The following is a 27074-nucleotide window of genomic DNA, read 5'->3' as shown; positions in this document are numbered from 1 at the left end:
GACGCGTTTGGTTGGACAACACGTTAACCCTTTAAAGTCTCAATTACAACCATACCATAAGGATAAGTCTCTTCAGGCGTGTTATTTTGGGTTGGAGCTCAGTGAAAGCAGCAGGAGTTGCTCGGACAGCTGCAGGGTCTCAGGGTGCTGGGTGAGACCCCTCCCCTAGGGTCACTGTCTGTGAGTGTGGTGTGTTCTTCCTGTGTCTGTGTGGGTTTCCTCTGGGTGCTTAATTTTCCTTCTACAGTCCAAACACACATTGCTTGATGGATTGACTGTTTGACATTGTCCACAGGTGTGTGTGTGTGTGTGTGTGTGTGTGTGTAGGAGGGAGAGAAAAAATATGTGTCTGCTCTACTTCATTCACTCCGTCTCCCACTCTGTAAGAAATCACCATGCCCTGGTGTATGAAAATACTCCGCTTTTAAAGCCCAATATTTTCAATGTCGTTCCTCCTTTTAAAATTCTTGGAGACGATGGTTAGAGCAGGAGGCTCCTAAATTTAGCCTCTCACAACACAACGCACATCCTCCTCCCCCAAACACCATGTGACTCTCTCTCACTCTCTATCTGTCTTTGTTTCTATAAGTGTACAGTAAGGATGCTGCTGAAGGATGTAGTAACCATGGCAACAAACAACACACAGGCCTTATCCACACACTCTGTTTAATGTGTGAAGAAGCCAGAGCCTTACACTGTCGTTAAATTAGGCGAGCCAGCGCCACGCTGTGCCACACTGCCACTTACTGCCACCTAGCGCTCTACTGCCACGGAGCTCACTGATGCCTGCCAGCACACAGCTACAGGCCCAGCTCCCTGCTGCCACCACTGCAACCCAGCTCTCTGCTGCCAATAAAGCTTGATTACTGCCACCTCATTCACTAGAGCCAGGTCCTTCTCTGCTGCCACCTTGTTTTTTACAGACTCCAAGCTCTCTGCTGCCACAAAAAGTTCATTAGAATAGACAAGAAGATGCCAGTAGTCGCTGGCTCTTTCTGATGCTATAAGTATAAACACTGGAAATGGGATGTTACTGTTCTCATCCAAAGCATGTCGAGCTGTCCCAAAAAATCACTCCTGCTTTGCCCTGTGCTTTACATCTGTCTGGCATAAATATGGAGTACATTTTTTTGCACTTTTGTGTGGTTAGTGCAGTGTTAATCTGTTGCAGTTCAGTTAGCAATCGCTGTGTTTGTTTGTGTGTGTGTGTGTGTGTGTGTGTGCGTGCGTGCGTGGAGCTGGAAGAGGCTTTACCTGAACTTAGGAGATAAATAGATGTTTTGTTTAAATCATGCATCAGATACACACACACACACACATCCTAAGTTGCTCTCTGTAAAACACACATACACACACACGCTCACAGGGTAAAGCCAATTAGTGTAGAAGCTACTGTGGGGGCGTTCCCTCCATTACATCCACAGCTGCACACCTTTATTCCCTCATTCTCTCCACACCTCCCACACACTGCCCTCCAACCCCACTCACTCACACACACACCCTCTCTATGACATAATAACACTGACTAATCATAACTCAGCTCAGGCCAAAACTGTAGTGCTTCGTATTTAGCCTCTAAAAAGCCCATTCTCTACCCCCCCCCCCCCCCCCCCCCCCTCTCTCTCTCTCTCTCTCTCTCTCTCACACACACACACACACACACACACACACACATGCATTTACACAATGCTTGGTGAGGACTTCCACCTTAATGTTACTGAGTAATTATGCTTTCACCTTAGTCAAGCTATTACCTTAACTTCAGGGGTCAGTGGATCCTGATCCTGGTTTTGATCCTGGTGCCCTATGCTCTGCACATGTTGGTGTTTTTACCCTATTGCCCAGCTGGGTCAGTCCACATGGGGCTTACTGATTACTAACTGAGTGGAATCAGGTGAATTACAATGGGCGGTGGAATAAAGAGAGAGAGAGAGAGAGAGAGAGAGAGAGAGAGAGAGTAATCCATTTAGTAGTAGTGTGTTGTGGAAAAAGGGAAGTGTGTGTTTGAAAAAGTGTAAAAGCCTGTGGTCATTCTAATGAGCATCCAAGACAAATACAGTCTGACATCTAAGACATGCCTCAGTGCTCAGACTGTGTGTGTGTGTGTGTGTGTGTGTGTGTGTGTGTGTGTGTGTGTGTGTGTGTGTGTGTGTGTGTGTAAATCTGGATGATTCAGAAAGCTCCAGTTTGGCTATGAGCTGATGTGGAGCAGTTATGGAGCAGGTGGAAGAGTTGATCCTCCAGGACATCTGCACACATACATACACACACACACACATGGCCAATATAAGACTGTTGGTTTCTAATCATGTTTTACACATTCCAGTGTTCATAAATCCCTCGGTGGAGGTTTCCTTTATTAAAAAAGCTGAAGCGCTGATGTCTGAAGGTCATAAGGAGAACAGCAGCAGTGTTTTTGGACGCTCCTGAAGAAGAGCTTATATTTTGGCTCAAATTTGTCGTCCGTTGGCATCTGAACACCTCAGGCTACGGAAATATTTAAAGACCCCAGTGATTCTCATGAATTTATGGTTTTGGCAGCTTCGGTGCCGTGTAATGTCTTTAAAAACTCTTGTCTAATTTAATAACAGCACCTCTGCACCCTTCTGCTGGCCCTAAAACTCCAGACACTACAGATAAGACCTGGCGGAGAAAGAGCAGACGTCAGAAACATTAGAAAGATATCAGAACACCTTCACTTTTTTTTTTAAAGCTGGTGCTCCACTGATTTGAAGGTTGTGTTACTGAAGCCCTATTCAAACAGGATTCGCACTGGTTATAAAATTGCAGTGAAAATACCAGAGATGGGAGGGGCTACTCGATTCACACACTGCCATCACACAGTGTGGATCAGACACAGCAGAGCTACTGGAGTTTTTAGACTGTCACAACTGTTCTGAGATCAACCCTCTCACCAAAATTATACAGCCCTCAACAACTTTATCTTCTAGTCCTTCATAACAGATAACAGGCGGGTAGGTGGCAAGAAAGCATTACTAATACTTCACACAGTCGTTATAACCGAGTCTATAAACTGTTTAATGGTAATTAAGCATGCTTAAAGGTATGGTATGGATACATTTGCAAAAGGCATTAGTGAGGTCTTATGTGAGTGAGAATTCACCCACTGCAGCTTTGAAAGGACTTGTTCATTAACTCATTGTGTGCAATAACTATGTAGGGCAGGGTGCCTCCAGGACCAGAGCTGACAAACATTGACCTCTACCACACATACAAGCTTGTTTATTAGTGACTAATAATGACATTCATCCATCCATCCATCCATCCATCCAGGGCTACAGTCCAGAAGAGTGCAATGTGAATATTTAACAGCAAATTACATTTAGCATTGTTGCTAATAGTGGAGTAATCATCAAGACCTTCACAGTGTTAACTGCACTGAAGCGATGCTTGCGCTGCACAGACTGTGCTGTTTTAATGAGCGGCAGCTCTACTCATTCAGTCAAGAAGATAAACATATGGTGCCGAAGGACGCAGTTATGAGGCGGTTAGCATCAAGAGGCTCAAACAGAGGCTTCAGAACCTTCTGTACAAAACCAGGCACATCCGTCCGGCTCCGACAGCTCCCCTCGTTATCTCCCCTCATCGCCATTGCTTCAAAGTGGACGAGCTCTCAGACGGCTTAGTCCATGGCGCACTTAGGCAGCGCCGTGTCTGTATTTCTGTCCTGTTAACATGGCTAATGTGTCTGGTAGAGTACAGACTGTAGGAGGCTGTGTGCTTGGTACAGAAAGGGTGGATTTGAAGAAGTAGTTCTATGACCAGAAAGTCAGCTCTCAGATATGGACAACTCTGAGTGTCTGCCACAGTCCACGGAGGCCTGTTGTCCGTAGTTTGAACCAGATCGCCAACAACCCAATGTGGACTGTGCTTAAAGGATGCGGTGGTGCATCAGGTAGTGTCCCGCTCCAGGTGACTGTCTGAGTAATTTGGTGTGTTCTCCCCGTGTCCGCGTGGGTTTCCTCTGGGTGCTCTGGTTTTCTCCCATGGTTGGTAGGTGGATTGGCAACTCAAAAGTGTCCGTAGGTGTGAGTGAATGTGTGTGTGTGTGTGTGCTACCCTGTGAAGGACTGGCGCCCCCTCCAGGGTGTGTTCCTGCCTTGCGCCAAATGATTCCGGGTAGGCTCTGGACCCACCGTGAACCAGATAAGCAGTTACAGACAATGAATGAATGAATAAATAAAAACCAGAAGCTGTGTTGAGTTGATACAACAGTGCCGATACCCCTCTGGGATGAGTGGGAGTGGCGTTTGGGAGCAGTATCTGACCTTGGCAGAAAAGCAGAAGCAGTTACTGATGCTATAAAGGGAACACTCTCTGTTACATTGGACGGGCAGGTGTCCACAAACATTTGAATGCTCTGGAAGTCGTGAAGCTGAGTTCCGGGGACGACGTCGCAGCGGCATGTTTACCGCACTAGAACAGAGGAGAGATAAATAAGTATTAATGTCATTTACTGGAGCCGTGTGCAGAGAGACGCAGAGGCAAATATTACTTCAAGGCGTGTGTTGATATAAACATCCAGTCCCAGGTGATTGTAAGCCCCCGGCTGTCTTGCCCCCCTGGCGATAAATGCCAAAGGAAAGCCAGCAGCCTCTCTCTGTCTCCCGCAGGACAACACCCCAGTGAGCTCTGAGACAAGCGTTCAGCAGGAGCCTGTCAAAATACAGTGACTCAGCTCAGGGCGTGGGATTTAGCAGCTGCCAGGACACCAGACACATCCAAGAGGCAGAGGAGCTACACAAACGTGAAAGGGGGCTACTCTACTAAGAAATGCTAGCAGTGCTCAAAGGCAAGTTAACATTGTGCCACAGACTCAAATGGACATTGTGCTGGTATCAAAAAAACCACACCCACACTACAGCACTGCAGATAATTTAATACATCCACTGCTGAAGTGCCCTTGAGCAACGCAGCTAACCTCCAAACTGCTCCTGGGCATCGAGCTGCTCCGGCTGTGTGTGTGAGGGTTTATTACTTCAGTTGGGTCAAATGCTGAGAATCAGTTTCCCTAAGGGGATCAATAAAAGGTGATTATTATTCGTCTTCAAACAATTACTATAAAAAGGCGCAGAGACACGTCTACACATCCATCTATCCACCTGTCCACAGCGCTGTGGGTCAAACCAGGGCATCTGTCCAGAGAGAGCGGAGACGGTCCCGAACAGTGACATGAAGAAGCCAAGTTACAGGAGAGTTGAACACGATCACTTTAAGAAGAGCAGTGCACAGCATTAACCAAGTAGAGCCCTTCCTGGACATAGATCAGAGGGCTAAGTCTGACCGAAGCCTGAGTGTTCAGACATGCTACTTTAAAGCAGATTCAGATCAGATTTGAATTAATTCTCCAGTAAATCTGAGGACTTTCTAAACCTTGAACGACCTGCTTCTCAAAACAGTGGAGAAGACCGTACCTACTCTCATCAGATAATCATTAGGCCCTTCATTAGCTCCATGTGGCCTGAGGGTGTGGGTGTGTGGGAGACAGATTTAGCCTGTTAGACCACTTATCCCAGCACTTTCAATGTGGGAAATGTATCGCTGCCTTTAGGACATGGCAATGCAGCACAATAATTACTAATGAGACGCAAATCTCGTCCTCGGAGAAAGCACAGAGAGACCCTCTATCACGAAGCCTGGCCTGTTAATGTTCCTGCATTACTGAAGTTTCATGTGAAGCCAGTGTGTTTTCTTGAAGACATGGAAGTTTTCACTTCCTGAGTGAATTGTTGATCCATGCGGATGGTGTTTGACTGTTACACTGAGTTAAAACAGAAAAAAGATAACAGAGCAAAAACAGCTAAAAACCAAAGCTTCTCCTAAATGCTGTGCACTCAGGTCGGGGGTGAACAGTGAGCGGCTCGTTATCAAATGTTTGGGAACCTGAGAAGAACACAGAAAGTGCCTAGACTTCAGTGGAACCCACCTCTGAACTTCCAGAGTGTGCAGTGTGTTGTGGTTTGTCCTGGGTTTATATCAGGGCAGTATCCTCTGTGTGTGTGTGTTCTGAACAGGAAGGTTACTCTATACTTCCATCTTGTAGAATATGACGTGGGTCTACTGTCTCCTGACTCTCTCCAAACTCATCTCTTACAGTTAAGAGCTTTTAACGTCCATCAGCGTCCAGCTCATCAGTCCTGATTATTTCGGCACTCACTTCCTAATGTAAGTGATATTTTTCTAATGGCCATTTTCAGGCACCCTGCCTCTTTCAGCTTGATAGGCTGAGATTTTAGCACGTAATACCTTCTCTGAGTGGGGTGTATTTAGGCATGAATCATCTTAAGGAGAACATCTGAATGATTACACTATCGATTTTCTTTGGGAAGAATACCCACTGAGTCCAGTTCCAGTTTCTATTCATTACTCGTGTGTTTGTAAGTGGAAGAAAAGTTATATTGGGGGTGGGGTGGGGGAGTTAGGGTCCTTGCTATTGGGCACTGCAGCTTTGGATGTTTAGGGAGGAAAAGGTGCTGTTCCTATTCTCCTTGCACTCCCACAATCCTCAGGCAGCGGAGTTCACTGACCAGAAATTAGTGCTGGGTGTGAAAGGACGTGGTCCGGCTGTTGGGTAAATGCATCAATAAAGCAGTGGTTTCTGATTGTTCTGAGCAATAATGATAACATTTCTTTTCAGGAAAACGTTGGCAGTATCGTGTTTATCATCTCTGAGTTGTGTGGTGAAGAATATCCTTTGGATTAGGTCCTGACTCTGCCGTCAGAAGCGGAATATTCCTGGAGTTAACTTTCAAGGAAGCAGTGGGGCACTGGCCCCTTCTGTAAGTTTCTGCAGTGCTGAGCCTGAAGTAGCAACAACAGAGGCTCAAGTCTCTCTATTACAGTTCAGAGGAGCAATTTTGATAAAAAATTGTACAAACAAACACTAACATGGCAGTGCACTCTGAGGTGGGTTTGGGGGCTTTCACACCACCGCTTTGCGCTCTGCTTGGCTTCACGCAGTGTTCGTGTCAACAGCATTTGATTTTTAAGCAGGCTTGTTGCTAACAGGCTAACTGGCTAAATTCGTATGTTTAGCGGTCTCAAAAATGTGAAATCGTTATCCGAACCTGGTGCGAACCTGGTAAGTCACCATTCTGTGTTCATTCTCACGATGTTGTGACACACTTTTAAAGTGGTGTTACAGAGCTCTGGGTACTGGGAAACTGTGAGAATGAGTTTCTCATCCATATCTATTGTATCTGTCGACCCACAGTGCTGCTTGTGTTACATCATACACTTTGGTCCATCTCATTGGCTGCACTTTAGGAAGGTCAGGGGAAAGTAGGTCAAAGTTCAATTCGGCAAGGTGGCAAAGCTTCCTCTAAGCTTAGTTGGGTTGTAATATATGTTTGTATTCGTACAGAGATGTGTAAAGGACAGGGAAGCCTGAAATATCGGTTATCAGTCGTTCCTCCATTTTCTTACGTTCAGCTTGTGACGTGACGCAGCCCTTTCCACGCGGCGCTGATTGGCCACCGCCCAGCAAAACTGGTTTCTCATTTGCATAAAGTGGGAGATATCTCAACTTTTTGTCGCTATCGCTCCCAGAGTTCTCTTCGTGGAGATACCGCTCGGTCTCCATAGAAAACAATTGGAGGTGGCGTGAAAAAACCCGTTGGTTCGCTGCAGTGTGAACGCAGCGTTAGTAGCAGCGGAGTGACCTAATGAATCCCAAATCCTCAGACACTGGGGGAATGTGCTGCTACTGCGCTAACTCCACAGGGCAAAGGCGGAAACAGCATGAAAAAGAGGAAATCAATAAGAATGAAGGCCAGAGCAAAAAAGTCAAAACAATAAAAACTCAAACAGAAACACACTTTCCTCTTTTCTTTTGCCTTTTTCCCTCTGGGGAGTGTTTTCATATAATTATAGAAGGAAGAGAAGCACAGACTGAGAAAATAGCAATCCAGAGCCTGTACCTGTGACTACTGGCTTGTCTTTTTGCCAGAAAACTTACTTTAATACTCAGCATAGAGGCTCCGTCTCTGGGGACCTCTCTGACCCCATGCCCAGGTGTAGATCATCAGGCTTGATTCAGACTGGGAGCCACACTGTGTCTCCCCCTGGTGGCCAGAGTCAGCCTAACACTTAGCTACATTACTCTTTACATTACCTAACACAGCTATGTGGGCTAAGTGCTGCAGAGTGGTCCACGAATAAATCCACTCTTACTACAGCTCAGAAGAGCAGAAAGAATGATTAACCCTTTCATCCTGCCACAGTGGGGGTCTGTGGACAGATTCACACATACACCCATTCACACATGCACATCTGATTGTGTTGTATCCCACACTCTTCTGCTCCGTGGCTGATATATTACACTCATCTGCATCACAGCGAGCCGTAACTCCTCGGCAGGCCTTAATGAGGGTTTTACTCCAGAGCGTCGCTCCACATCGATCCGAGCCGAGGCCGAGAAGCGTAAGCGCTTTCTCATTGACTGCAGGAGACGCGTTCACTGAGCATTTGCCGTAAATCCAGCTCTTCTTTATGGAGAGAGGTGTTTATAGTGTTGACCCCGAGCCTCAGAGATCATCAAACATCTCATCAGCTTCTCTCTGTCTTCTCTCCTCTCCTTCTTTCTGCACTTCTGCTGCCTCGGCAACACTGTGCTTTAATTACACACCATAAAATCAGCAGAGATCTACCACAGCGGAGAGAGAGAGAGAATTTAAAAACTTTAAACCTGCATTCATATAAAAAGTTATAGAAGTAAAGGAGTAGGGGGGGAAATAGGGGAAAGGTGTGTGTGTGAGAGAGAGAGGGAGGGAGATGAGTCTCTTTCTCAAACCTGTTCTTATTAAACATTCTCCCTGATATCTGTGTGTGTGTGTTTCGAAGGGTAATTAAGGGGGTGGATCTGACTTTGATCCCTCCACACACTGTCGCCTTCACTCTACAAATGAGGTTCTAATTCTACACACACACACAAGCACACACATCTTAATTGCTCTGTTTTTAGTTTGTTTTTGTGTGTCTGTGTGTGTCGTATCACAGTTTTGTAAAGTACAGGTCTGTAACTTTTCTCACACACAAAAATGGACGTTCATTTCTTTTGCATTAACTAGAGTTGGTGTCATGTAGCAGCTTCAAGACTAATAAAACCCAGGCTTACTCTACTTAGAAGTGTGTGTGTGTGTGAGAGAGAGAGAGACAGAGAGAGAGAGACTACACTCATATCTGCAGTTCTCATGTATTATTAACTGCTTTACTCCTCCCGTGTCTGTGGCTCAGCGTCAGCACTGCATTCTTTAATAATCACACTCCTCCGTTCCTCAGATTCAACATACATCAGCTTTCAACATCTCACATGGCTCCGAAACCCTTAACAGAGAAGCACGTACACACCAATGAGCCCAAGGTCACCAGCCCAATGTCATGTGTCTACTGTAATTGGGGTGGAAATGGAGGGATGGAGTTCCACCCAAAACCTTTGAGTTGTGTTGGTGTGGAATCAGAAGTAATCAACCAGCATCAATACCTCTGCCTTCCTAATGTAGTCATGGGTGCCATCAGATCCTCACAGCCATGTTCCAGCACAGTGTAAAGGAAAGTAAAGACTGTTACTGCAGCAGAGAAGGCACATACTTTGCAAAACGCTTTTCCGTTTCACAATACGTAATCGACTGCTCGAATTGTCTTTTCTGCTTCTCCATCAGGTAAACAAATCCTGGTCCTGGAACCGGGTTCTTTTTTAGTCCCTACTCTCTACATTTGTAGAGGGCTCTCTAGGTTTTGGGACAGACCCTTTGTAGACATCTCACTAGGTTTTGGGAAAGACCCTTTGTAGACAACTCACTAGGTTTTGGGACAGACCCTTTGTAGACAACTCACTAGGTTTTGGGACAGACCCTTTGTAGACATCTCACTAGGTTTTGGGACAGACCCTTTGTAGACAACTCACTAGGTTTTGGGACAGACCCTTTGTAGACATCTCACTAGGTTTTGGGAAAGACCCTTTGTAGACATCTCACTAGGTTTTGGGACAGACCCTTTGTAGACAACTCACTAGGTTTTGGGACAGACCCTTTGTAGACAACTCACTAGGTTTTGGGACAGACACTTTGTAGACAGCTCACTATGTTTTGGGACAGACCCTTTGTAGACAACTCACTAGGTTTTGGGACAGACCCTTTGTAGACATCTCACTAGGTTTTGGGACAGACCCTTTGTAGACATCTCACTAGGTTTTGGGACAGACCCTATGTAGATTGCATTACTAGATTTTGGGACAGACACTTTGTAGACAGCTCACTATGTTTTGGGACAGACCCTTTGTAGACAGCTCACTATGTTTTGGGACAGACCCTTTGTAGACAACTCACTAGGTTTTGGGACAGACCCTTTGTAGACAGCTCACTATGTTTTGGGACAGACCCTTTGTAGACAACTCATTAGATTTTGGGACAGATCTCATGTAGACAGCTCACCAAGTTTTTGGACAGACCCTTTGTAGACTGCTCACTAGGTTTTGGGACAGACCGTATGTAGACTGCTCACTAGGTTTTGGGACAGACTTACAGAAAGTCCACAGTGGGAGGTTATGCCAGACATCATGTTTAACACATCATTTGTTTTCTAAAAAGTGCCCAAGGGTTTTTAATAACCTCAGAGTGGACCTCGGTTTTATGTCTCCTTTGAAGCACTGCAGTGTTTATTGAGTACAATATACTTGTCCCTGCACATTGGGCATTGGGATCCACCAGACCACAGTGACAAACCACAGGCCTCACCTACATCACCTCCATTTGCAGCCCAAGCTTTCCTAGGAGGAAACCTCCCAGCCCAGACCTGCTTCGCCTCAGTGAATCTGCATGTTCCAGAGTTCAGATGCCATGTCTGCTGGCATAAGGGGTTCATTAGCGAGCAGATGGAGCAGGTGTGCTGGAGCAGATTGTAGACTTCAGGGACATGAGGAAAGCCCCTTTTACGAGCAGAGTATTGAGGTTTTTGAGCTGTGAGGCTTGGCTCGACAGATCTTTGCTGGCTCCCATGTTGCCAGACTGAGTGCGAAAGAAGTGAGAGCTCACAATGTTCAGCTTTTTTTAAACCAGACAATAGCCATGTAGCTGTAGCCAAAAGACTCATCTGGTGTGGAGTGTGTGTATTGTGTAACAGCAGAGTCCTGGAGGACTGCCTTGTCTTTGTGGGCTCAGTCCAGATTTAGAGAGAGGACCCCGATCGAAGCGCTGTGGAAGATTTGACCCAACAACTCCTCCGTCTCTAGGCTGTAGGCGTGTGTTATGAATGTTTTTCATGCCTCTTGTGCGTAAGCTCAGTAAAGTTCCTGTGGCTGAATGCTCACAAATTCTCACAGCAATGTTCCAACATCTAGGGTCACAGGGAAGAATATTAATTAATGACTGAATGAACATGTACATGAATGTTCTTGTGGAAGCTTGTGGAAGCTTCACTTGTGCTGCAGCCCAGACTGTGTAGTTACCCCAGCTGCTGTTCTAACTTTAATGGTGTATCCAATTATTTAGTGTCATTTAGAGCATCATTCTTGGAGCTTTTGATTTACCATTTAGGGCGGCACGGTGGCGCTGCAGGTAGTGCCGCTGTCACGCAGCTCCAGAGTCCTGAGGTTGTGGGTTCGAGCCCAACTTTGGGTGACTGTCTGTGAGGAGTTTGGTGTGTTCTCCCTGTGTCCGCATGGGTTTCCTCCAGTGTCCATATGTGTGAGTGTGTGTCACCCTGCGAAGGACTGGTGCCCCCTCCAGGTTGTATTCAGTCTTACACCCAGTGATTCCAGGTAGGCTCCAGACCCAACGCGACCTTGAAGTGGATAAGCAGGTACAGACAAAGAAAGAATGAATGAATGAATGCTTCACCATTTAAGGTGGAAATTTACAAGCTAACTATAGAGACTAACTACTAGTGACGTTTTATGCTTGTAATTAAGAAAAGAAGACCTGGAGGTTGTGGGTTCGATTCCCGCTCCGGGTGACTCTCTGTGAGTTTGGTGTGTTCTCCCTGTGTCCGTGTGGGTTCCCTCCGGGTGACTGTCTGTGAGGAGTGTGGTGTGTTCTCCCTGTGTCTGTGTGGGTTCCCTCCGGGTGACTGTCTGTGAGGAGTGTGGTGTGTTCTCCCTGTGTCCGTGTGGGTTCCCTCCGGGTGACTGTCTGTGAGGAGTGTGGTGTGTTCTCCCTGTGTCCGTGTGGGTTCCCTCCGGGTGACTGTCTGTGAGGAGTGTGGTGTGTTCTCCCTGTGTCTGTGTGGGTTTCCTCCAGGTGACTGTGAGGAGTGTGGTGTGTTCTCCCTGTGTCTGCGTGGGTTTCCTCCGGGTGCTCCAGTTTCCTCCCACAGTTCAAAAACACACATTGGTAGGTGGATTGGCGACTCTAAAGTGTCTGTAGGTGTGAGTGAATGTAGCCCTGTGAAGGACTGCCGCCCCCTCCAGGGTGGATTCCCGCCTTGCGCCCAATGATTCCAGGTAGGCTCTGGACCCACTGCTACCCTGAACTGGATAAGCGGTTACAGATAATGAATGAATGAAGGAGAAAATAGTGATATTTATGAGTTTATTTACCAACAAGGGCTCATTTCACCTTAATTCTGAACATTGTTAATAGTGGTGCTGAGAAACAAACAGGCCAACTTTGTTTTTATAACGTTTTACAATACAATATACATTCAGAATATATGTCGCTATATAAACCGACGGAAAGAATGTGGGTCGCTTGAAAAAAGATTGAAAATCCCTGGTGTAAATGTTTCCTAGTAGAACTGTTACTGCCAGAGAAGAGGGACCATGTCCTGATTAATGCTCTTCGTTCCAGAAGAGGTAGAAACGAGCAGTTGCTGTATAAAAGTAAGAAGAGGTGGGTCAGAGGAAGATAAAGAAAGTGAGAGGAAGTAGAGAGAGGATAGAAAATGAGAAAGAGGGAGAGTTGGAAGCGTAGAGGGAGTGAGAGATAAGGAAAGAGTGAGAGGGGGAGCATAAACAGATACGAGTGTAGAGAAATAACAGCACAGGACAAAAACAGAGAAGAGAACTGAGAGTCCTCAGAACAGTGAGTGGCTCATTATCATTTAAAGGAACAGGCGCTGAAAACGGACGATCTGAACAGGGGAAACAGAGGGATGTGGGTCTTTTGGGGTTTGGATCAAAGCAGGTCACCTTTGTTTCAGTAAGAAACAGAACTATGTCTCACTGTGGAGAATGGTGTTATTTGTCTTTATTGACTCCAGGGCAGAGGACAGGTGAAGACAGATCTGCAGTGTACACATCTTACCTTTAACTGCCTCACTCCATATTCATCCACAATAAGGACAGAGTGGAAAGATGATGCAACCCAATGATTGTCTTGTCCACTCTGCAGGTGTGGCCCCTTTAGCCTCTGTGTTATTGACTGATCGATTGATCGACTGTATTGATGTTTCTCGAGCTGATCCCACATTCCTTAGGGAACCCAGTTTATTCAAGCGGACAGAAGGCTGAACTCGATACATTGACTCCCTCTACTCAGTAACACACTCACCCAGGAAGGCTTTATTCTAGGTGTCGAAACATTTCTCCAAGGATTTGATTGTATTCTATCTTTAGCTATGTCAGGTATCGATGATGGATAAATAGCTCAGGCACCGAAAGTCATTCTAATGTTTTCAGATGGAGCTCCATCAGTCCAGGGACTGCTCTACAGACCAGCGACTGGGGGCTGCATACCCCTCTAACCTACTCTGGACATTGGGCATGGTGACGCCACAGAGCATGCTGTCTGCTGTCAGTGTGTTTCTATGAAGATGATACAGGCTGCGTTGTGTATCAGAAGTGTCTATAAATTTTAGGCCATTAAAAATACCAGTCCATTTCTGACAGAACTGTCTCTTTCAGGACCATACTCTGACTTTATAGCAAAACCTTTAGAAATGCATAGACAACACACACACACACAACAAAAAAGTTCCTAAAAGCAACTCTAAGTAAAATTACAGCTTCAAAATAATGTAACTGTTGCCTTTTCCTTGATTTCAGGACAGTGCTGTAAAAGTGGATTACACTCAGCATCTTTAGGGGGAGCCCAGGAGCAAAAATACCAGATCGTTCCTAGTGTTCTTTTAGCATTTGTGTATTTGGGGAATTGCAGACAGAGGTGCTCAGGTCTGCGCAAATACAGCAGCTTCTGCACCACACCTCACTAATGCTGCCATCAAATCCTTACAGAAATGCTGCAACATCTGGTAAATATACTTTGGCAGACCAGCAACACAGGAACATGCTCCTGTGTCCCCCACTAATTTTCCTGAGTGTCTGCCGCTAATGTTCCAGAGTGTCCCTCATTAAAATGCAGAGGGTCCCCCCCTATTGTTTCTGAGTGTCCCCTGCTAACATTCCAGAGTGTTCCCTGCTAATGATCCCAAGAGTCCTGCACTAATGTTACTCATGTGATGAGCTCATGAAGCTGGACATTTGTTTGAGGCTATAATATAAAGCATAAAAGTGTCCGATGTGGTTCAACAAACTCCCTCAGAATCCGATCAGAGCTCAGACTGCTGAAGGACTATTTCAGGCTTTACAGGGCGACTCACTGCAGCAGGGGGACAGAGCTCCACTGAGTGGCCTTGGAGACTGGAGAGAAAACTGGGATACATCAAAAAATAAATAAATAATATTTTAAAAAGGCCACCTTTGTGAATGTTGTTTATTTTCCGAAATACAGCTCTTTATATTTCATCAGTGAATAATCAGAGTAGGTTTTACAGCAGGGAATCAATAAACGGTATTGGATTGTGTGTTCGAGGAGTCGACTTGTTTGGGAGAGGAGTCGTTAAACATTGGATTTCCAGACGTAGATTAAAGCGAAAACCAAAAGCCAAAGCTCAGTCATTACTTCAAAGAAGAACTGGTTTATTTAAGCTCACAGCCTTCGGCACGACGCCTCAGTCCAGGGTGGGTATTGAGTCCAGGGCTGAGGATTGGATTTCAAACTCGACGTGTAAACCTCATATAGATCCTTGTATTTTTGTACAACCTTAAGGCACAAGATCTCCCTCAAATGTGGAATCAGGGCAAACTGGTCAATAAAAACCAGCCAAAGAAGTGGGCAGCGATTTCAAAACACTGCTGTAATTCCTCACTCGGAGCTCAGCAAAATAACGGGAAACTTCTGTGGAAAAATCAGCTTCCAAACCTCAGCAGATTTCACATTCACTCTCTCACATATTCATTTACTCACCCCCTTACTCACATACACACTCACTCTCTCACTCACCCCATCAAATATTCATTCACTCACCCCCTTGCTCACATACACACTCACCCTATCACACATTCATTCACTCACCCCCTTACTCACATACACACTCACCCTATCACACATTCATTCACTCACCCCCTTACTCACATACACACTCACCCTATCACACATTCATTCACTCACCCCCTTACTCACATACACGCTCACTCTCTCACACACCCCATCACACATTCATTCACACACACCCCTGACTCACATACACACTCACTCTCTCACACACCCCATCACACATTCATTCACTCACCCACACTATATTAAATTCACTTACCCCCTTACTCCCATTCACTCACTCACTCATCACACATTCATTCACTCATCCTCTTGCTCACATACACACTCACTCTCTCACACATTAATTCACTCACCCATAACATAAACATTCACTCACTCACCCCTTACTCCCATTCACTCACTCATTCATCACACATGCATTCACTCACCCCCTTGCTCACATACACACTCACTCTCTCACACACCCCATCACACATTCATTCACACACACACCTCTGACTCACATACACACTCACTCTCTCACTCACCCCATCACACATTCATTCACACACATCCCTGACTCACATACACGCTCACTCTCTCACACTATATCAAATTCACTCACCCCCTTACTCACGTACACACTCACTCACTCTATCACACATTCACTCACTTCCTTACTCTCATTCACTCACTCACTCATCACACATTCATTCACTCACTCCCTGCTCACATACACACTCTCTCACTCACCCTCACACATTAATTCACGCACCCCGTAACATAAACATTCACTCACTCACTCACACTATATCAAATTCATTCACCCCCTTACTCACGTACACACTCACTCACTCTATCATACATTCACTCATCCCCTTATTCACATACACATTCACTCTCTCACACTATATCAAATTCACTAACCCCTTACTCACATGCACACTCATTCTCTCACTCACTCTATCACACACTCATTCACTCACCTCCTTACTTCCATATTTTCTGTCTCACTCTATCACACATTCATTCACTCACCTTACTCACATACACATTCACTCTCTCACACTACATCAAATTCACCCACCCCCTTACTCACATACACATTCACTCATTCATCACACATTCATTCACTCACCCCCTTACTCCCATTCACTCATGTCATTCATCTCATTCATTCTCTCAACCCCAACTCACATACACACTCACTCTCTCACATTCATTCTCTCACCCCCTGACTCACATATTAATTTACTCTCATACTATATCAGATTCACTCACCCTTTACTCATATACACACTCACTCTCTCACTCACTCTATCACACATTCATTCATTCACACATTTAATCTCATACACAGTCCCTCACTCACACTATAATCCTTACACAATACACACTCACTCTCTCACTGCATCACACATTAATTCACCCACACACTTAATCTCACACACACTCACTCCCTTACTCACTATTAATTCTGAGACACACACACACACTCAAACACTCCCTTACTAAGACTCACTCGCTCCCTCATTTATACTCACTCACTCACACACTCATTAGAAGGCTGAAGTGTCTCCTCCAGGGGGTGCTATTACCTCTCATCTGGCTTTAGGGGCTTTGCGTCAGAGATACTGTGCCTCTCGTTGTATCACTGTTTTTGCATTATTTATTTAATTTTAACCACTTATTTTGTTTTTTAGTTCTGAGTGACTGAGTGATGAAGATTACTGTAATAACACAGGTTTATTTATTCAGGTGACATCCCACTGGGACCCACACACTGTATTACAGCCGTTCTTCCTTCTTAATGTACATCTGAATATCTGATAAAGTAACTGTTGTCATTCTCTCCTTTCTTCTCTTCCTCTCTTCCATCTGCTGCCTTTCTCTCACTCTCTCTCTGTCTCTCATTTTCTTTCTCTCTCTCTCTCTCTCTCTCTCTCTCTCTCTCTTTCTCTCTCTCTCTCTCTCTCTCTCCCCAGAAAGGCCATGCCCTTTGGGTGTTTAACTCTTGGAGAGAAGAAGGACTACAACAGTCCGGCTGAGATCTCAGACCGATATGACCTGGGACAGATCGTTAAATCGTAAACCCAACTTTTACAACTTTTTTATTATTATTATTATTATTATTATTATTATTTCACACCTTTTAACTCCACCTCCAAAAGTGTACATCTCTTTTTATATTAAGACACAAAACCTTGAGTTGAATTTCATGAAGTTTTTATCTTTAACCCATCCTTTACTTTCTCGTTCTTCTCTTTCCCTCTGATCTGTCATTCTTCTGTTCTTCTCTAAGGGAAGAGTTCTGCGAGATCTTCCGCGCCAAGGACAAGACCACGTCCAAAATGTACACCTGCAAAAAGTTCCTGAAGAAGGACGGCAGGAAAGTGCGGAAGGCGGCGAAAAACGAGATCTTCATCCTGAAGATGTAAGTCTCGTGCGGACGGCGGCTTCCTCTTTTCTCTCCTTTTCTCTCTGGTTTTAAAGCTCAGAGCGTCCTCTCCCTGAGGGCTGTTTATCTCCCTTTTGTTTTGGCTCGGCTCCACTTGATAAACCTCCTGAACCTCCTGGTTTGTGAAAGCTTTATTGTGCCGCAGCTCTGCCTCAGCTCCTTCAGTGGGCTCTCTTGCCGAGGCAGCAGATTGAATAGAGAGGATGGAGGGAATGAGAGGGAGGAGAAGAGAAGAAGTGCTTAAATCATCTCTGTGATGAAGTGCAGTGTCCTCATTGTTCTGCAAACAGACAGCAGCTCACTCTCTGATTCATCTCCACTCGCTTCCTCTTTAATGCACTGGGTGTGCTTTTGTGCTCAGTCTTTTACTCCAGTCCCTAAGCTTCATTCTGAAACAGCAGTGAAGGGATATCATGCGGCAGCCAAAATTCAGAGTATACTTTCAAAATAGCAAAGCCGAACTTCTTATTTTAGTTTTCCATTCCACTTTAAATAGTGCCATTGTGACATTCTCACTCTGGAGTGGTGCCAGAATGAACCTACTGCTTCATTTAAGGATCAGACACTTCTTATAAGATGCCTGAGTACTAGCCATAACAGAATTTTTATGGGCACTTGTACCCAAATCCCATTACGAGGATTTATCCTCATTCATTCATTCATCTTCGGTAAGAGATCAGTCAGTGATCACTCCCAACCACAGGTGGCACTAAATCTGTTGTGTAGTGGAAGAACAGTTGCAGAAACAGTGCTGTAACCTGCAGTGGGAGAACTAAACTATTGCTTTCGTTATTGAGTATACGGTGGAACCTCTAGCTACGAACTTGATCCGTTCCGTGACCCGGTTCGTAAGTGGAAAAGTTCGTTTCTCGAGTCAATTTTCCCCATTTAAAATAATGGAAAAGAAATTAATGCGTTCCAGCCCCCACCCCGAAAGTCACCCTTTTTGCACTGATATATGTTTACAACACTCTCAAATTAGTAAAAAAAAAATACATGTAGCGTTACTAAAAATAACAAAGAAATACAGTGATAACAGTAATAAAAAAGAAATAAAAAAGTTTTAAGTGGTTACACACCGCTACCTTGGAGACGTGACGACTGGCTGGAGGAGTAACACAGGCACTGGCTGTATGACGGGAGGTGGGGGTTGGGTGAATGTGGGGAGACGAAGCGTAAATATGGCTTAACATTGATGTCTGCTATTTACACTAATGCTAAATTGCTAAAACTACAATTTGCTAATCTTAAAAGCTCACTCAAGTCTGGGCGCTGGGAGACTCGTCTATTGGGGTCAGTGGCCATTTCCAGCCGCCGGCTCGGCAGAGGCTCTGGTTCATTTCTAGAGTCATGGTTCGTGGGTGGAGGCAAAAAATATTCAAATGCCCAGTTCGTATCTTAGAAAGTTCGTTAGTATGGGTGTTCGTTAGTAGAGGTTCCACTGTACTTAGTTGTTCTTGTCGGAGAGTTATGAACTGATGCATCCACGTTATTTTGTGCAGGGCAAGAACAACATGTAAGTACCCATTCTTGCCGTTTGTGTCCTTGAGTATTGGAACTGAATGGCAGTAGTCACCGATCTTTATTGTAACACTAGGTAAGATTAGGTATTTTTCTCCTGTGCTCCACCTAGCACTGCAGAGTTTAATATATTTTCACAGCACAGTCCTTAAATCAGAGGAGAGGAATGATGTCTACCATATTCCAAAAGTTGCATAGTGCAGTTTCTGCAGTGCTGAGCTTGGAGTAGCAATGACAGAAACAGTTCTTAAAGCCTGGTGGTCTCAAACTCTCAGGTGGTGGAATACATCTTTATCGTGATCTTTAACTCCAGAGAAATATTTTCGCACTCAGTGTCTGATGTGTTTGTTTTCTAGGGTGAAGCACCCCAACATCCTGCAGCTGGTGGACGTCTATGAGACCAGGAAAGAGTACTACCTCTTCCTGGAGCTGTAAGTCCCCCCCCAACCCAGTAACGTCCAGATGAATCCTGTTTTACACTCATGATAAAAGAGTGTTCTGAGTCACACTCAAATGGTTTTCCTGCCTGAGATGGGATTGAACCCTTGTCCACCATCATTATAAACTACACTATAACTAGCCACTCGGCTCTGTCTTTACCCTGTTCTCCAGCTGAGCCTTTAGAGCCATATCAGGTCCTGAGGGATTAGAGCAGAGCTATTGTCAGCGTACGGCAGACAGTGATACAGAACTGAAACCTCTCTCATTTCCACCTCTCTCTCTCTCTCTCTCTCTCTCTCTCTCTCTCATCTAACAGACTCATGTTCTCTTCCATCTGTTGGGCTTTGGATTTGCATTTGTTACTTTTCTACCTAAGAAAATTCCTTTAATGTTTTCTCTCTCTCTCTCTCTCTCTCTCTCTCTCACTCTGTTTCTCACTGTCTCTCTCTGTCTCTGTATCTCTTGAATGTTATACCTCAGTGATCAAACAGAGCCTCTGAATGTGCCAATCCTGCAGGTCTGTTTGCATAATTCAGATTTACGGAGGCACTAATGTGGCGGTGTAATTCCTGCGGCCCTTATTTTCCGTCCTGTCACTGAATTGTACTGCGTTACGTTTGAAAACTCCAGCCATCACCTGCGCTCCGGAGCCTTATCCAAAAACCAGGATATTCCTCCAGTGAGCTGTGCTAATGACAGCTGTATTAGCAATGCTAATCTTTAACAGGGAGGCCTGGACTGAAAGATTGTTGGTGGATTGATGACTTTGAGACCACCCCAAAGCCATGCTTATGAAACCAATGAGAGGGTGCTATTCATTTTATAGTCCTACAGACTTTTCACAGGGCCCCCCTAGTTCTGGAGGTTAATCTGCAAAATTTGCCAAACAATTTACCAAATAATTATTTTTATAGATTTCTATAAACTGCAACATTTATGAAACAAAGAATCAAACTGATTGACAAAATGCTGTCAATCTAATGGTGCATCTTGACTGGACTCACTCTTTTGTTTCCTGGTTTGTTTTCCACTCCCATAGTATAGTCGAGTATAGTCAATCTGAGCAGGTACCATGCAGTGGAAAAGCATCATTTGAGAAAGAACATTTGAGTCCTCCACATGAAGGTGGTCATGTTTAAAATAGAATCTATGATACATCCTGTCCACTAGGTGTCAGTATAATGGATGTTTCATTGTGTAATTAAACACTTGGCTCCAAAAATGTTTAAAAGTGTAGGAGCATTTAATATTTACGCTGTACGATTTGTTTCACAGTGCGACTGGTAGAGAGGTGTTTGACTGGATTCTGGACCAAGGCTACTACTCGGAAAAGGACACCAGCAACGTCATCCGGCAGGTCATGGAGGCGGTGTCTTATTTGCACTCCCTAAACATCGTCCACCGCAACCTGAAGGTACATAACATTGCCCCCTGGTGGTCAGGAGGTCAGAACATATTTCAGCCCTAATTTGGAAAAATAGCAGATGGAGAAATTAATGATAAATGACCTTATCACACATGGAACAGCCATGAGAACCAACAGATAACCCCAAACCTGACCCCTCACTTAATGTCAAGTGATGATTACTGATGAGTTACGAAAGAAAGGATATGTCTTCTTCCACAAACACATTTTGTGCTCATCTCCAGGTTTAACTCAACTTTGTCTCTGTTTCAGCTGGAAAATCTGGTGTACTACAACCGTCTAAAACACTCCAAAATTGTCATCAGTGATTTCCACCTGGCCAAACTTGAGAACGGACTTATTAAGGAGCCCTGTGGAACTCCGGAGTACCTGGGTAAGACTTTACTGACTCCCAGTGATAACAGCAGTCCATTATCAGTGGTTATTTAGGGCTGCAGTAACACACTGAGGGTCCCGTCCACATGGATCTGGATATCTTTAACCAATAGAGATTTTCCACCCTTCATATAATATATCCCCATTCAGACGAATATGAAAACGGTGCATCATCATACACGTCCAGTAGGGGGCCACAGTACCTCTTAAAGAGAGACATCAAAACACCACAGACAAAGCGGTTGAATCCCAAATCACTCCATATTAGTGCACTACACGAGTGAAATGACTAGATCTTAACACTGCATTATACCTTTTAAAATACAAAATCATTTATATTTACTCACATATGGGAACCCTAGTGCTGCATGTGTGTGTACATTGTAGCTTTATATCTTAAGTAATTCACTGTACAGAGAATGAGGAGCTGTTTGAGTTTCAGCCAGAGACGGACAAGCTGTGTGACATCAGCATTTCTGCTTTTGGACGTACACACTACACCACTGACCACTGGGTTTGTGAAATCCTTGAATTTAAAGTGATTTAAAACTCTGTGCTCGTGTGGATGGGAATCCAAAACAGACCAAAGCCTGTTTTTAAAAGCATCCAAATCTGTGTGAATGGGGCCTTAGAAGTTTGTCTGTGAATCGTTCTGCACTGGGACTACAGTCAGAAACATGTTTCTACGTTCATTCAGACACATTTAATTGAACCTCTGCATGTCTGAGTAACACTGAGTATCTTTCTTTGCCTGTAGCTCCAGAAGTTGTCGGTCGACAGAGATACGGCCGGCCTGTGGACTGCTGGGCCATCGGAGTGATCATGTACATACTGTGAGTGTGGTCTTCAAACAGTCATCTGTCTAATAACTGCAACAACCTCTCATCTGGCTGCAGGTTCTCATTCCAGTGAAGCAGGAGCACTCCTGATTCTGCTTGTTTAATCAGCCAGTCCCAGTCTCTAAATAGTTACACAGGGTGTGCTCCTGTTTGGTGACCCCTATCTTACAGTGTACCTCTGCATCCTACACCGGAAGGATTTTGGTCAGATGCTGTTCTGGTTGATGGCCTTCGTAGTGATATTTCCCTCTTTGGATTTTGCCCACAGACTTTCAGGGAACCCACCCTTCTACGATGAGGCAGATGATGATGATTACGAAAACCACGACAAGAACCTGTTTCGCAAGATTCTGGCGGGAGACTACGAGTTTGATTCTCCGTACTGGGACGACATCTCAGACTCGGGTAACTCTACCATACTGTGTCTGTTATAACATCAAAACATCAAAACAGCTCTTATTTCTCTGCGCTCGTTGTGTATGTTTTGCTGCGTTTAACCTCGTCTTTGCGCTCTTACATAAACGCAGGTCCAGCGCTGTGATTGGACAGATTCAGACAAGGGGACGGGGCACTTCTAAAGTCTTTGCACTTGACGTCAGAAGCGGGGCATAATCAGAACAACTCATTTTAATGTTTTCTGACTTAGGCAGCACATAAAAATGGCTGGGTGGTTTTGTTTCACAGTGTGTGGGCTGGTGGGCTTCAGATCCTCACATTAATGTGCACATTCAGTGAACAATTTATTTTTTTAAGCCAGCGATTGCAGAATGGACAAACCAAACACTGTCTGTAGAGTATGCCTTCCATATCTGTATGCCAAATAGGCAGTTTGGAAAGGGAGGGGTGACAGAGGGGTACTCGATTGGTTGAAATCAGCCTCACCACTAGATGCCACTGCACTGTTAATGTAAGGTGGATTGAAAAATTTAAAGGCATTGCTATAACTGAAGGAGCCATTTACACAACACTATTCCCTTCTGTTATTACTGTGAGAATAATACCTTTACACTCACTGTAGATTCACATTCATTTTTTGCTGTCCAGCTGTAAACAATACACATATTTCAGACTCATACTGGATTCAAATCATATCCTCCTCAGGTAACTACTCAGGTTTTTTTATTGTTTCATATATTATTTCACCTGGTTTGTTTACAGCCAAAAGTTTAGTGTCTCGTCTGATGGAGGTGGATCAGGATCAGAGGCTGACGGCGCAGGAGGCCATTAACCACGATTGGTACGGGTGACTTACTCATGCCTCTCTGCAAATATATGTGTGTGTGTGTGTGTGTGTGTGTTTCGCAGGTATATAATGCCTTAAAGTTTTGTAGCACTTATCTGTAGCTCCCTCTCCTCTTCCTCAGGATATCAGGGAACGCAGCGTCCGATAAGAACATCAAGGAAAATGTGTGCGCACAGATAGAGAAGAATTTTGCCAAAGCAAAGTGGAAGGTAATAATTACATTGGAAATGACTTTATTCATCCATGGCAGAGTTGTCGGGTTTGTCCTCTACTTTTATCACCTACTGTTCCCGGTGTTTTAATTCATCGCTGGGACACTTTGGGAATGTGTTATTTTTCTTTTCAGAAGGAATAAGATTAGGGCAAGTACATTATTTATCCTGCACTTTTGAGTAGGTTCAGTTTTATCGACTCGAGGTATTAAGTCAGTTGTGTTGTGACTATATATTTAACCTGTCAGCTATTAGAAATACACAGCTTTACTGGGAATGCTGAGTCTTTGAAAAGGACAAGGGTATGTTGCCCACCAGAAATTATATCATGTAGCCTGCTAAACATGAGTGAGTGAGTTGCAAGTGAAGCCTATAAAGTGGTTCACGTCTAAAAACGTACTAATAACCATTTTGAAGTAGGCCTGTTTGAGATTATGCTAATTGCTACTTGGTTGCTAAGTACTTATGCCCACATTTCCAAAAAAATAAATAAATCAATAATACATTCTGTCCACTAGGTGTCAGTATAATGACTGATTCATGCCCACATTTCCTAAAAAAAATGTAGCAGGTAAGCAGTGCTCACAAACTTTGGAATGTAGGCATTAGCACCCTCCACTGAATCTCTGATGATTTGTTTTCTTCAGAAAGCCGTGAGGGTCACAACCATAATGAAGAGGCTGCGAGTTCCAGAGCACCACAGTGACCCTGCAGCAGCGGCCGGTTCAGCAGCCTCCAACCCTGGAGCTGGAGCTCAGGAAAATCCCCAGGTTCCACCCGAGGCCTCTACAATTGTTGCTATAGCTACAACAGCAGAAAAAAGCACTGCTACAGTGGCCCCTTCTGATCTGGAGCCTGTCAGTGCAGAAGCCCAAGCAGCTTCAGCTTCAGAGCATCAACCAACTGAGCTGGCTTTAGCCCCCGCGCAACACGAGGGTAATTCTACGTCAAGGTGTAATGGCGAGGCATCTCCTGCCAACCCTCCATTAGCCACATCTTCCGGAGATGAACAGAATGGTTAAAGCTTCTCTCTTTCTTCTTCCCATCCCTCCTTCCCTCACGTTTAAACCTTCAGCTTTGTAAATTAGCTGCTAGCATGGTCACCCTGAACCTGCTTCGCTCTCATGCTAACATTAGCATTGTCAGCGGTGTCACACAGAGCCTCGCCACTGTCTTTTCCTGAGCTAATGCTAACCCTGAGAAATGTGTATGAAGATGAATAACTTTTGCTAACAAGCCATACTCTGCTAACTAGTGTTGTTTAGCACTCTTAGCTAACCGGTGTGGTCACTTCCCATTGGTCACATGAGCTACAAAAACAAAAGTGAGTCAGGCTTTAGTTGTGGTCAGTTGTCCAGAACACTGTTGTGAAAAAGTTTGTGATTTGGGAGGATTTCGTTACGAATGGATCCGAAACAATGGGATCTAGTCTTGAGCCATAACTTCAGCTACATTTTTGTGGTGATTTTTGTAGTGGATTCATTTTTTTTTTTTTTGCAATAATCTCAGACACATTCAGCTTTTAAAGAATAAAAAGAGATTACGATTGACACTTCGAAACACAGCTGTTGTTTTGGTATCATATTTATGACATTGACTTCAGTCATCTGGTCTGAAGAATACCATAAACCATGGCTTTAACAGCACTAAAGCAATATTAGGGAGAATTTTTACTTTAAGAATTACAGCTTAAAATCATCTTGATGCTCCACTGAACTGTGATAGGGAGAGCCCCTGTCATTGATATTGCAGGCTCAGCACAGCAGAAACTGCACTGTGTAACTTTTGGAGGAGTGTAGGAAACTACAATCCACCTCCCTCCCTGTCCCACATGTCTTAAGGACAGTGCTGTAAAAGTGAATTACACTCGGCAGCTGTAGGAGGAGCCCAAAAGTGAAAATCCTGAATCTTACATGGTGTTGCTTTAAACACTGGAACATTTACCTGACAGATTTAGCAAAATAATGAAGTAACGACGGTCTTATTTCTACTCTCTTATTAACTGACCAAATCTTTGTAGACTACACTCAATCAACATCTGAAGTAGCTGAATCATTTATTAGAAAAGTGGCATCTCCAGATGTTTGGAATTGTTGTGTATTTCTGAGGTTGGATTTACTAAACCGACTTAATGTAACCTGCTTACTTTCTTAACCTGGCCCTTCTATGGACATCTGAACCGTGTCCAGCTCGGAGCTCAGGAAAGCATGGCTTGGTTCTTTGAGAGTTGTAAAATTTCTGTAAATATTAGCCTCTACATACGTAGCTGAAAACAGCATGCTTTTTGAGATTTGCTGTTGATTTCATACGTGTCCTGGCAACGCGCGTCTCGACGAAAATCCGACTCTTGGCCTTACTTTGGAGAGTCCGTCCATCCTGGTCCAGCCATTTTCCGAACAAGTTCTAATCGTGATGCTCTGTACCTGTCTAGGTTGCTCTTTTCACTGGTGATAGTTTTAGAAAAGGGGATTTAAAAGGGTCTGATCATATTAGCACACTTAGCTAGGATCGCGGCGTTGCTAGGCTAATGTAAACACAGAAAAATCTTACTTTTGCCAGAATAGGTCATAGTCATGATGTAAATAGAGATCAATTGCGTGCTCTACCCTTTTTTTTTTAGAGTACATATGTTTTGAAGACATAGATCCATGGGGGGGTTTGTTTTGTTTTTGTTTGTTTTTGTTTGTATAAGTTGCGTTAGGCCCTGGACAATATTCTGTAATTGTTTACGTTGTTTCAAGTTAGTTCATTGTAGTATGTGTTTGGTTCACATTAGCTACTATGCATTTAAAATCAGTTTGCGTTTATTTCTGTCCATTCGTCCCAGCGTGGGAACCGCGTTCTTTGAATCTAATAATAACATTAGTAATAATGAAGAAGAAGAACTCTTCTTGTTCTTGTCTGAATATGTTTATGAATATTTCTGACTGATTCCTTTTCTTTCTTCAGTAGGTTTGCGATAAACAAAAAGTGCAATATTTACAGCTGAAAAATAGATCCTGGTTATTATTATTTATTCTTTCAAATTATTCTTCAAATAATTCTTTCAAAGTATTATATATATATATACACAGATCAGCCACAAGTTGATCACAGATAAAACCACAGACAAGTGAAGCGTCGACAGGGTCATGGGCCCCTTACACTGCGCTGACCCCTTTCTATAAGAGCAGTGTTAACTCTTTCAGCAGTGTGTGCTGCAGTAGCTATTTTGTGGGATCTGAGCCAAGGGACCCTCGCCCTCGCACCCTCAACCGTGAGCGTCAGGTCCCAGAGCCTGATGCCAC

The 27074-nt window shown here is 44.3% G+C and overlaps 1 protein-coding gene across 1 annotated transcript in view; it reads left to right on the top strand.

Moving 5' to 3' along the window:
* camkvb (CaM kinase-like vesicle-associated b) overlaps window positions 1-27022 on the top strand; it is a 35435-nt gene extending 8413 nt beyond the window's left edge. Inside the window, exons 2-11 of the mRNA XM_066671469.1 lie at window positions 17258-17359; window positions 17575-17706; window positions 19608-19682; window positions 20968-21106; window positions 21371-21491; window positions 22251-22326; window positions 22601-22737; window positions 23491-23569; window positions 23697-23784; window positions 24435-27022. Of these exons, the coding sequence (XP_066527566.1) occupies window positions 17265-17359; window positions 17575-17706; window positions 19608-19682; window positions 20968-21106; window positions 21371-21491; window positions 22251-22326; window positions 22601-22737; window positions 23491-23569; window positions 23697-23784; window positions 24435-24809 (1317 nt within the window). The 5' untranslated portion in view covers window positions 17258-17264 and the 3' untranslated portion in view covers window positions 24810-27022. The remainder of the gene's footprint in view (window positions 1-17257; window positions 17360-17574; window positions 17707-19607; window positions 19683-20967; window positions 21107-21370; window positions 21492-22250; window positions 22327-22600; window positions 22738-23490; window positions 23570-23696; window positions 23785-24434) is intronic.
* Window positions 27023-27074: the final 52 nt, after the last annotated feature.

The sequence above is a fragment of the Hoplias malabaricus genome, chromosome 5 (assembly GCF_029633855.1).
Source record: "Hoplias malabaricus isolate fHopMal1 chromosome 5, fHopMal1.hap1, whole genome shotgun sequence".
In the NCBI taxonomy this organism is placed as follows: Eukaryota; Metazoa; Chordata; class Actinopteri; order Characiformes; family Erythrinidae; genus Hoplias; species Hoplias malabaricus.
Note: the sequence above shows the minus strand (reverse complement) of the source record. Positions and strands in the feature narration are given on the sequence as shown.